The 12,087-nt window shown below is 40.2% G+C and overlaps 1 protein-coding gene across 1 annotated transcript; it reads right to left on the reverse strand.

The window, feature by feature from the left end:
* Positions 1 to 5,860: 5,860 nt before the first annotated feature.
* Positions 5,861 to 11,884, reverse strand: tnni2b.1 (troponin I type 2b (skeletal, fast), tandem duplicate 1). The gene is made up of 7 exons (XM_082162308.1): positions 11,832 to 11,884; positions 9,899 to 9,985; positions 9,574 to 9,610; positions 9,344 to 9,472; positions 6,635 to 6,724; positions 6,381 to 6,557; positions 5,861 to 6,160 (listed from the first exon to the last, which is right to left on the reverse strand). Exons 2-7 carry the CDS (start codon positions 9,904 to 9,906, stop codon positions 6,071 to 6,073), a joined length of 531 nt encoding a protein of 176 aa, XP_082018434.1. The 5' UTR covers positions 9,907 to 9,985; positions 11,832 to 11,884; the 3' UTR covers positions 5,861 to 6,070.
* Positions 11,885 to 12,087: the final 203 nt, after the last annotated feature.

Below are 12,087 nucleotides of genomic sequence, written 5' to 3' on the forward strand. Positions count from 1 at the left end.
TGGAATACAGGAAAAAGCGAGAAAAAAATAAGTAAAACAGAATGCAAATAAAGGCATAACATAAAGCCTGTTTAAAAAAAATTAAGATTATTTTTCAACAAATTGGAGATTTCAAATCTTGCTCTGTGTGTGACGCTATACAGTAGGCTACTTTCTACATTTCAAAGGCAAGACTCTACTAGTGTGACAGTCTGGCCATTTTCCTTTGTGGCCACCTGGGTCATGGGTTGCTGTTCTACTTCAGTCTCACTGACTGAAGTACAACACTTTTGGGACTCAAAAAGAATGCAACGCTCCAAAACACGTAAGAAGAAGAAGAAGAAGAACACTTTTGGGCCCTATCATACACCCGTTGCAATGCAGCGCCAGGCAAGTGTTTTTTTTCCTAGTTTCAGCCCGACGCAGTTATAATTTTCACGTCCTGCACCACGTTGTTTAAATAGCGAATGCATTTGCGGCCATCTGTTCGCTCATGGGCGTGCTGGTCTGAAAACGAGGTGTGTTCAGGCGCATTGTTGGAGCGTTGCTGTTTTGAGGCAACTGAAATAAACTGCGTGACCAAGTGAAACCTTTAGGTGCGCGCGGCAAAAATGATGTCATCACGGTGTGGGCGGTCGTGCGCGTTGTGTGCGCAAGGCCCCATTTTGCTTGGCAGTCTGCACGGCACTTTTTGTAACTGCGCGCGCGGCTCCGCAATTCCGAAGATGCACGACTTCTAGCGGAATCTGGCCTAGCATGGACGTCTCACTGCACCAGCACAGAGTTTGTGCGTCTAGATGCTTACATTTACAAAATGAGCCTACAATAAGAGACGTAAAAGTAAAGGTCCGTGTTTTATAGTAATGCTCACGAAACTAAATGAAAATGCTAAGTGAAATTAGAAAATATGTAAGATATAGGGCGTAGCCAGAAAAAAATTTCAGGGGTGGCCAGGGGCACGTTCAAGCTCAAACGGTGCACAACCTTTGCTACTGTTTCCGGGTTGAACGACATGTGCAACGGGGTTTGATATATGTTTTCCAGAGAATGTCTAATTAGGGGAGAAGTTCCACTCTCAGTAAACTTCCGGCTTCTGAACTGGTTGCAGTTCCATTCTGGTTCCATATGAGGGTGCTCACAGGACGAGTGAAGAATGAATGGAGGTCTATGGAGCTATACCCATCAAAATCCACTTTTCTCAGGATAAAATTTTTTTGTCTAGTAATTTGAATGTTGTATTCGAAAGGAGATGCAAAGAAATTACACATTGCTGGGTGTTAGATTTTTTAGAGTCACTTATTTGCTTTAAAAAGTCTTTTAAAATGTCAATGACGTCATACACATCGTACGACCAGAGATACTGCTTAACGGCAATCCTTCAGTCACTAGTGCTGCGTTCCAGTCCACTTTTAGACACGCACTTGCGAACTTCCCTAAGCACTTCCCCTCGGGGAAAGTCCCCGCCGCCATTTTGAAGTGCGTTCCACTTCGTGAAGTGGACGAGGGAAGTTTAGATGGACAGACCCTCGTTCCCTCGATTTTGACCGAGGGAGCAAGTCTACTTCATATGTACACTTCAGGCACCTATATGTCCCACAATGCAGTACGATTGTGACGTCACCACAGATCTCGTCTAATCACCACCACAACAAACAACTCTATGATATATTAATTCATTTTTTTTTTATTGAAAACAACCCAAACACCATATATACATTTGGATGCTGCATTAAACAAATTCTTAAAGGGAAAACAAATGTCAATAATAAATCAACTACATAGCTGATTCCAAGGGATCAAGGGCTTAGGACGTTCCAATTCAGCCCATTGCAGTTTCCGCCAGTAGTGGGCACTCGCAATGACGTACATCCGAGTGAACGAGACGGAGGGAAGTTAGCAAGTGAAGGGCATGACAATTTTGGACTGGAACGCAGCCTATTATGGAATGATATTCCGGACATTATTCAAAAGGAATTGCAAATTGTATTTGCAATTGCGTTTTCAATTTGTGGATGCATAAAATGTGACATAATCCAAACACAACTGCAAATCGCGCATTACCGTTTGCATTTTCATTTAAGCGAACGCACAGTGACTGCCAAATTTAAAATGGAAATGCAAAGTCTGTTTGCAACTGTGTTTCCCATATCTTACGAGTCTTGACCCTGTCATATTTAAATAGCAATTTCAATTACCACGTCTGCTTTTTCACTTTATCAGCGTCGCGTATGTAGCCAGCCAAAACTCAAATGGAATCACAATTCCCTTATATTAGTATTTCCATTTCCGATGCCTTACACGGAAACCTGTCAATCAGTGTCAAGGGTGGGATTATGCTATGGGGTGTGTTCGTGTTGGGACGTGATGTCACTCACAGTCGACCGTCAAGAGGTGATGCTCTGAACAGATGCCGATTTATTGTAAACAATGAAGGTAGTTAGTTGGTGAAAGGACCTTATGATGCTCGCGCAGCAAGTTGATGAAAGTACATCCTCTACAGATGTCCTCTTACTCAGAAGCATTTTTAATGGGGGGGAAATATCAAATGAGGTATGTAATATATACACTAGACACTAGATGTCGCATTGGCTACTGCGAAACCGTAGCCAATGCGACATCTAGTGTATATATCTATACCCGCCCGCACTCTCAGATCATTTGGACGCAGCTGTGTTCAAGAGGTAAAAACGATATAAATACTGTTCGTTTTCTCACACAAATCGCTCGTTTCGTGTCTTGGGCCATCAATTGGCGCTTTTCCACTGCATGGTACGGTACGGCTCGGTTCGGTTCGGTACGGCACGCTTTGGCGCTTTTCCACTGCATGGTACGGTACGGCTCGGTTCAGTACGGCTCACTTATGACGCATTTCCACTGCATGGTACGGTACGGTACGGCTCGCTTCGGCTCGCTTTAAATGGTACCACCTCTGTTGAGGTTCCAAGCGTACCGTACCGATACTAAAATGTGACGTGGAAACACTGCAGATCACTGATTGGTCAGACAGAATCATCACTACCAGCGTCATTGTATTTACAACACGAGACACTAAACCCGCTAGATTTAAATAGCCAGTAGACAACAGCCAACGCTGTAGTGCCTGTTTTAAAAGTATTTGCTTCAAAAAAATAGTATAAACTTAAAAAAAGAAATGGCTGAATCGTGGTCAGTGGCCGAGGTGCAGACGTTCCTCTCGTTGGTTGCCGAGGAGCGGATGGGGAAACCCGGAATGAAAAATTCGCATTTAATATGATGATGTCATGGCAGTAGAGACGGCAACTATAACGATCAGTCCCACCCACTTTGAAGCGGTACTAACTGCAGTGGAAAAGCAACCGAGCTAAAGCGAACCGAACCGTGCCGTACCGAGCCGAGTCGTACCACGCAGTGGAAAAGCGAAGCGAGCCGAACCGTTCCGTGCCGAGTCGAACCGTACCGAGCCGTACCATGCAGTGGAAAAGCGCCAAATGTGTACTTACGATGGGGAATTGTTTAATTTGGACGATGGGGAATTGTTTTAATTTGGACTCTGTGCATGCTCTTTGAGACAGTGACCATCGACCTGCATTATATGACTGACAGACAAGAACGGTTTGACCTAAAAATATCAAAATTGAAACTACTGCGGAAAAAAAGACACCTACATCTTGGATGCCCTTGAGGTAAGCTAAAACATACCAAAATTTAATTTCAAAGTGAACTATCCCTTTAACATATATAACAAATGCAAAGCGTCTAATTTGTAAACAAAATGATTTACGCACTAAATCCAGCATAAACTCCGCCACAATTTGCATATTTTTAAACTCTCAAGACAGACGTCACATCCCGAACCTCACAGAACTGCCCAACCTATTGACGCTCTCAACGCTTTCTCCGGTCAGCTGTCAATCCCAAAATGCACTGCGCGAGCATGAAGCTCGACTTCCATAGAATGAATTGAAAATGCTCGCTCCGTGCCAGTGGACACGCACCGTAACGAATGGGTGTAACTTCCGTTAAGCTGTAAACAATTAGCGAAAGGCTCACTCTATGAACGCAATTATACGTTTATAAAATGTATATCAATTATAAAAACTTATTTAAGTGAAATGCAAAGGGAAAAAGAAAATAATCATGAGGAAAAGAATGCAGAGACTGAAAAGAGCTATTATTGCCATGTATATTCTTGTTATAACATGTCACTTTAAAATACCAAGTGTTACGTTATTCTCGTGATGTCTGAAAATAAATCATGAAGGAAAATTGACAGCTCATTCAGTCAAACTGACTGATAAGCTTTATTTGTAGGGCAACCTTTGATTTGATGTTTAGGTACAGTATTTTTGAATGGAAGTTCCCCAAACCAGAGGTGCCTTCCATAAATCAAAACGCCGAAAACTCGTCAGGAAGACGTTGCGTTAGCAGTTTCTCTAAATAACGCTGCCTGGCGTTCATATTTTGTCTCTCTTGACATAGCCCCTTTCCTTTCGCTTCCTCTATCTCCATTTATTCCCAAGAAACTGTGGTGCATCGCAAAATGCAAACAAATATCAAGCTACTCTCTCTCTCTCTCTCAGTGGCTATTTCTCACTGTCAAAGTAACCATGGCAACGGATAGTGTATCCTTCTAAGATGGCGGCGCCTTCCCGAAATGCAACGCGGAGTGAAAACATTGTGACGTAACTCCTCATTCTCCATAAACAAGGCTTTAGACCGTGCGCTTAGATCGTTAAAATAGGGCCCTTAGTGTTAGTGTTAGTGGGGGGAAAACATATTTAAGTGACTTTGAACGTAGCATAGTTGTTGGTCCCAGACAGGTCTGAGTATTTCAGAAACTATGATCTACTGGGATTTTCACCCACAGCCATCTAGTGAGCAGCAGTTCTGTGGGCGAAGATCCCTTGTTGATGCCAGAGGTCAGAGTATAATGGCCAGACTAGTTAAAATTCGAACTGATAGAAAGGCAACTGTAAATAAAAAAAACACTCATTACAACCAAAGTCTGCAGAAGAGCATTTCTGAACACACAACACATCGAAACATTGAAGCTGTTGCAGCAGTAGAAGATCACACTGGGTGCCACTCCTAAAAGATAAGAACAGGAAACTGAGGCTGCAATTCACATGGGCTCACCAAAATTGGGTAATAGAAGATGCATTGACAGGGCAAAAAAAGTGCATGACTTTGGTCAGAATTTAGTGTAAACAACATGAAAACATGGATCCACCCTGCTTTGTATCAACGGTTTAGGCTGAAGGTGGTGATGAAGTGGTGTGGTGATGACATTTTATTGGCACACTTTGGGCCCCTTAGTACCCATGGAGTATTGTTTAAATGCCACAGCTACCTGAGTATTGTTGCTGACCATGTCCATCCCTTTATGACCACAGTGCACATCTTTTGATGGCTACTTCCTGCAGGATAACGCACCATGTCACAAAGTTCAAATCATCTCAAACTGGATTTTTGAACATGATAATGAGTTCACTCTACTCAAATGGCATCCACAGTCACCAGTTCTCAATCCAATAGAGCACCTTTGGGATGTGCAGCCGAAAAATCTGCAGCAACTGCGCAATGCTATCATGTAAATATAGACATACTGAGGAATGTTTCCAGCACCTTGTTGAATCTATGCCACGAAAAATTAAAGCATTCTGAAGGCAAAGGTGTGTCCAACCCGGTACTTGCAAGGTGTGCAATAAAGTGGCCGATGAGTGTACATTTGACTGGTGAAATAATGTTTGGTGTAATGTTTGGTGTAAAACTTTGATTCCCTGATTTGTACTCTATTTTTTTTCCCCCAGCAAACTACTCTCAATACTGTTTTGAGTATTTCAATGGGTTTTACTGACCAAAGTCAATTTATTTGTTGAAATTGCAAAGGGGCAAAGTCAGATTATTTATTTATTATCAATTTAAAGCCTCAGCTATAAAACCAACCGTCACATACATCAAAACCTCCTTCATGTATTACTTTTACCACCTGTAGCATCACTTCACACAATAGAGAACATTACCACTTTTTATCTGGGGACCACAAGAATTACGACAACCTAACCAAACAAATCATTGAATGGAAATGTAAAATTGTTGAAGAAAAACAGATTTAGGCCTCAGACTCAAACATCTTCTTCCTCCCATCCATACCAGATTTATCCTCGATGTTCTTACGCCAGTCTCCCACTGCATCCTTCTCCTGTAGCAGCAGATAAAGTACAACGTTTCAAAACTACAGTATAAGCCTTCTCATTTAAATCACTTTTTTCATAATTTTTAGCATACAGAATTTCAGATCATTATCTTCGACTGCATGTTCAACAACTGACTACCTTTGCTGTAAAAGTCTCCAAAAGAGTGTGAGTTATGCCCACATTTTATTGCACGTTTCTGTTAAAAGGCTATTACTGTGTGCTCACCTCCTCCTTGACCTCTTTCTTGACCTGTTTGAGGTTGGCTCTCAGGTCCAGAGACACTTTGTGTTTGGAGCCCAGCAGGGCCTGCAGCATGGCATCAGCAGACATACGCACTCTCTTCAGAGCAGGTTTCTTGAATTTACCTTTCAGGTCCTGAACCTTTATCTTCAGATCATCAATCTCAAGTGATCAAGAAAAAGAAGTTTTAGAAGTTACAGAAGTTAAATTTCTATAAGTAGAACAGGACCATTAAGTACCTCCTTGTTTGACTTGGCCACTTTGGTCTCCATATCGTATCTTTGTTCATCAATGGCATCTATCTGCTGGTGCAACGTCCTACACAGTTCCTTTACACAAAGATACATGCCGCAAAGATAAATTTTTTGCACAATTTTTCACACATCTAACAGCAAAACTGCAAATGAATAAGATGGTGTGCTTTTTAGGCCCAATTCACACTGCACTTGCATTAGCATTAGCCCAATGGGCAGAACCGATTTCACCAAGTACACAATTGAGTTATGTGCACTTGGTGACTGGTTGGTTGATTGGAATGTTGTTCCAGGATCAACAAAGATATTGATCCAGGAACAACATTCCAATCAACCAATCAGATTTTACAACCAGGGTTAGGGGCTTCTACATCAGTGTTATTCACCTATCATTTCTCTCTGATTTTAGGGAAAACTTATGGCTAGGGTTAAAGGGTTAGTTCACCCAAAAATGAAAATTCTGTCAGTAATTACTCACCCTCATGTTGTTCCAACCCCCGCAAGACCTTCGTTCATCTTCGGAACACAAATTAAGATATTTTTGATTAAATCTGAGAGCTGGCTCACTCCTCCATATGGCTTCTAAGACACTATAACTTGCTGACCCAGAAAATGCATTAAAGACATCGTTAATATATTCCAAGTGACTCCAGTGGCTCAATCTTAAAGGGGACATATCATGCTAAATGCACTTTTTTAGCCCTTAAATGCATTTTGTTGTATATTTGTACAGAAAAGATGAAATTATTCTCTTCAGGTGCTTCGTTGATATCTTTATATTCTGTTTTGGTCATATTTTTCAACCGGTTCAGATTTTTCTGTTATCTATGACGTTTTTTGAACTATCACGTCACAGTATTTGCAGCGGAACTGCCAAATAAGGACATTGACTTCCGGCCCAACACTTCGAGCAATCCGCCATTATTATTTCTCGCTGCAATTTTGTAGTCCAAGCTAAAGGATGCAGAAGTTACGAGAGGGTAAGTTAAAATGTTCGGTTGTTGGATGTAGTAACCCACACGCTTCATTACACCGTCTAATTTAGATGAACTGCCGCGCTTGTGACAGGAGCATGTTTAACTGAAAGAACGAGCAGAGAGAGAGACCCGGTCGCGCGCGCGCTCACTCTCTCTCTTCAGAGCCAGGCGAAAGTGTAAACAAGACATCACCGTCTCCAAACTAGACGCTGTCTTGCTCTCTCTCCCTCGGACATATTAATCAAAATAAATCGACACGGTGGTAAAAGGTCGGAAGACCAAAGTTTCATGTGTAAATACAGTACACACCATTGCGATACATCCATATGAAGACGTTGTTCTGCAGGTTCGTCGTCTTCATTTTCATCTCGCTCCGGCTCTGGCTCGAACATGTAAGGCTGGCTGGACAAGTCTTCCGTTGTTGACATTTTGTTAATAACGTGTGTATAAAAGTTTCTGTGCGCTAGATAATCCTATCTCTGCTACCAGACTACAAAAATGGCCGAACGGGGTGGAGTTGAACCGAGTGTCACCGCTACAACCTGGAGAGGGGGCGGGGTATGAAGTGTCTCAATATTATTTAAAGAGACCGCACCAAAACGAGTTGCTTTCAGAAGCACATTAGAAAAGGGGTAAAAAAGGGGCCTGTGGAGCTATAATAATGAGGAATTCAGACCCAAGCATTGCAGTTCCGCTTTATATAGACTACAAATGTATGATTTATATGTAAAAAGGAACAATTTAAAAGCATGATATGTCTCCTTTAAGTTTATAAAGCGACGAGAATACTTTTTGTACGCAAAAAAACACACAAAAATAACGACTTTATTCCACTATTCATTTCCTTCTCTCTGGGCCTCGAGTTAGTTCACGTAGTGCTTTAGCGCAGTGCGTCTGTGTTGTACGTCACACGTAGGCTCACTATTGGCCGACGCTGGTCATGTGTGTGATGCGTGTGACGTGCAACACAGAAGCGCTACGCAGTTACACTACGTGAAAAAACTCGAGGCCCAGAGAGAAGGAAATGAATAGTGGAATAAAGTAGTTATTTTTGTTGTTTTTTGCGCACAAAAAGTATTCTCGTCGCTTTATAAACTTAAGATTGAGCCACTGTAGTCACTTGGACTATATTAACGATCTCTTTAATGCATTTTCTGGGTCAGCAAGTTATAATGTCTTAGAAGCCTATGGAGGAGTGAGCCAGCTCTCAGATTTAATAAAAAATATCTTAATTTGTGTTCCGAAGATGAACGAAGGTCTTACGGGGTTGGAACAACATGAGGGTGAGTAATTACTGACAGAATTTTCATTTTTGGGTGAACTAACCCTTTAAGGTTAAGTAGGGATTAGATGGTTAAGATTACATTTTCGGACAGGAAAGTTGTTCCAGGATCAACAAAATATGTTGACCTAGGAAGGGGTCTAACTCAATAGACGCTTTGTCAGTTTTAGCCAAATCAGTGTGTTACTCCTGTTGGCGTCTGTTGCCGTTGGTCGGCACTTGCTCAATTTCCGCTTATTGGATCGTGTAAAGTCTGAGAAGTAGCGTACTGTAATCTGGTGATTATCAGCGTTGGTCGACACCTGTTGGTGCAGTGTGAATTGGCATTTAGCCTGTATAAAACAGTTCTTAAGCATGACGTAATTCTATTACAGCTTGCATCTTTCTTTCTCTCTCTCTCTTTCTCTCTTTCTCTCTCTCTCTCTCTCTCTGTACCTGTAGATCCTGCATGCTTCCAGGCAGTGTGAGAGTAGGGCAGTTATCTTCCATGTATCGCTGTTTTTCTTGCTCCTCCTCAGCTGCCTGTTCCTCCAAAAGCCCATGAGCGATCTGAAGAAACAAGCTCTGGAGCACAAAGATGAGAAGAAGCATAGACAAGTAATTAACAAGAGAGTCACTGACAGTTCAAATAGCCTCACATCTCATGAAGAAAGAGATGGCCTTACCTTCAGATGTTGTCTACGGCTGGACGTCATCTTTTTCCTATCAGAAAGCAAATGTTTACAATTTCAGAGAGCACATAACAGTAGGCTACATCATTCAGCAACTGCGATGCGATGTTTATAACCAAGAGATGGAACTCCAAAAAAAGCATTGTACTTTTGATAATTGTATTATTTAGGCATGTATGCTAGTATAATAATAAATACAAAATGAGCTGATTGGAGCTTGGCACTAAATGTATTTTATGAGTTCAGTGATCGAGGACGATGAGTTATATGATAATTTTCACAGCACACAAAGATCATGATGTTGTAACTCAGTACATACTCAGACATCTTGCTGGTCTCTTTGTGGCGCTCCCTCAGAAGGTGAAGATGCCTGTGGGTGGCAGGAGGGGGTGTTGCAGCCTTCAATCTAATGGAAAAAATTTAAATTCAGTCACTGGCCCTGCAGCAGGTCTAAATTTGGCTTGGGATAATGTGAAAGAGAGACGGCTGATGTACATGGGTGTGTGTCAAAACCCAAAGAAGTGTTTGGTGTTTAAGGGTTTGAATTTGAGAAGCAGTTGTCTTGTGCTCTTGTTTTAGTGTTCCTTTGTTGGAACTTGGAGGTCTGCACCCGATTCAGAAGACGAGACAGCTGACAGACAACTTGCTGCCTATTGTAGAATCTCCTCAGCTGAAACTAACAGCTGAAACCCTACACAACTGTAAAAATACTCTGCTAGTCTAAAGAACTATATTAGTTCTATTCTTTTCCTGCCAAAAAAAGATTTTGGATTGGACATGGACTGAGTTGGGACTGTTTTCTAAAATGAGTAGTGATCTCCATACCTATGTCATAAGGTGTTTGAGGTAATATGTAATATGTGGTGATACAATCTTAAAATAAAAGGTTCCAAAAGGGGGTTTAGAATTTTTTAGTTCTGCAAAACCTTTTAGTTATTAAAAGAAACTTTGGTAACACTTTCTATGAAGCCCATGCGTATAATGAATTATAGCCGTATTAATAAGTAAGTATTACTATTCTATAAATATATTTATAAAGATTATTTACATTAAGACCTATATTTCATTATAAAAACAGTTATAGTTTTATAGTTTAGTTTAGAGGTTTATTACATTACATATTATGTGTATAATTACTTATAAGTCATGCATTTGCTTTTTCATTGTGCATGCTCATAATCCATTATACACTGATTTATAAATGATCAAATATTATATCAGAGACACTTGTTTGCTGTACAAATTATGTCTTTAATGGCTAATATTTTTATTAGAGGTCTTAAATGGTCATTTTGATTTGCTAAAATCTATTTCTCCTCAGCCATATGCATATTGCTTTTAGCAGTTTTATATATCACCCCGTTTATATAACAGAAATAAATCTGAATTACTAAAAGTCATTTTAACTATAATAACATTAGCAATGCAGGTTACATCTATATAAATACATTCATGGAACCATACGACTGGCTAATTAATACTTATAAATCAGTGTATAATGGATTATGAGCATGCGCATTGAAAAACCAAATACATGACTTATAAGTAATTATACAAATTATGTAAATGTAATTATAACTGTTCTTATAATGCCGAATAGGTCGTAATGAGTAATGATACTTTTTACTTAGTTATGATACTTTTTATGAATGGAGCTATAATTCATTATAATTCATGGCTTCATAGAAAGTGTTCTAAAGGGTGAAAGAACAATCTAAAGAACCTTTTTTTCCCTACAAAGAACAGTGTAATGAACAGTGAACATTGTTTTTGTGTAATGGAAAGGTTCCATACATTTTTTAGCATGAACCTTTATTTTTAAAAGAGCTTTGAATGTATTTCAAAGCATGCGGAATGTACTGCAAAAAATGCTGATAAACTAAGACAGGAAATAGCTAACTTTCAGCATGTGCTTAATGATATAAATCAGAGGTCTACCAAACATTTTTGAGCATTTGACATTACAATGCATTAAAAAGTTAAAACTGACCAAAATTGATTACAAAGAACACATCAAAACATATTCATAACCTCTACAATAACAAAAACAGCATATCATTTTAGGCAACAGCCATTGTTTTATCTCCAGGACCTTTTTTTCCAGTACACATATTAAAGCATATTTTTTAGCTTATTGATCTGATTTCTTGGCTGTGTGGCTGCTCAGCACGAGTGAGATGTTCTGAAGGTCTTTGGCATGCTCAAATGCTAGAGTGCAAACCCTAGAGATGGACAGAATAATAGAGACTCACCTTACAGTGCGCAGCAGAACCTTTTAATAAAATTAGAGGGAAAGAGTGTCAGCAAGTTGAGTTTATATAGGCTTTCCATACAGCTTCTCCATTCTCTTTAAGGAAGCAAATCTTTCCTTAAGCCAATGGGACTCTCTCCTCCCTTCCCCCACAATACACACACACACACACACACACATTTGTTTTTCTATAGTTCTGTGGATGTTCTATTGAGTTGTATTGTTTTTACATTGAGATAATGATACTTTTTACCCTC

Source organism: Leuciscus leuciscus (assembly GCF_965113295.1).
Source record: "Leuciscus leuciscus genome assembly, chromosome: 2".
Lineage (NCBI taxonomy): Eukaryota > Metazoa > Chordata > Actinopteri > Cypriniformes > Leuciscidae > Leuciscus > Leuciscus leuciscus.

What these genes read in the sequence shown, in the direction of transcription:
- tnni2b.1 (XM_082162308.1), bottom strand. An exon ending in GCCGTAGACAACATCTGAAG is followed by an intron (nt 9,473 to 9,573) that starts GTAAGGCCATCT and finishes TTTGTGCTCCAG; the next exon opens with AGCTTGTTTCTTCAGATCGC. An exon ending in AGAAAGAGGTCAAGGAGGAG is followed by an intron (nt 6,161 to 6,380) that starts GTGAGCACACAG and finishes CTGCTGCTACAG; the next exon opens with GAGAAGGATGCAGTGGGAGA.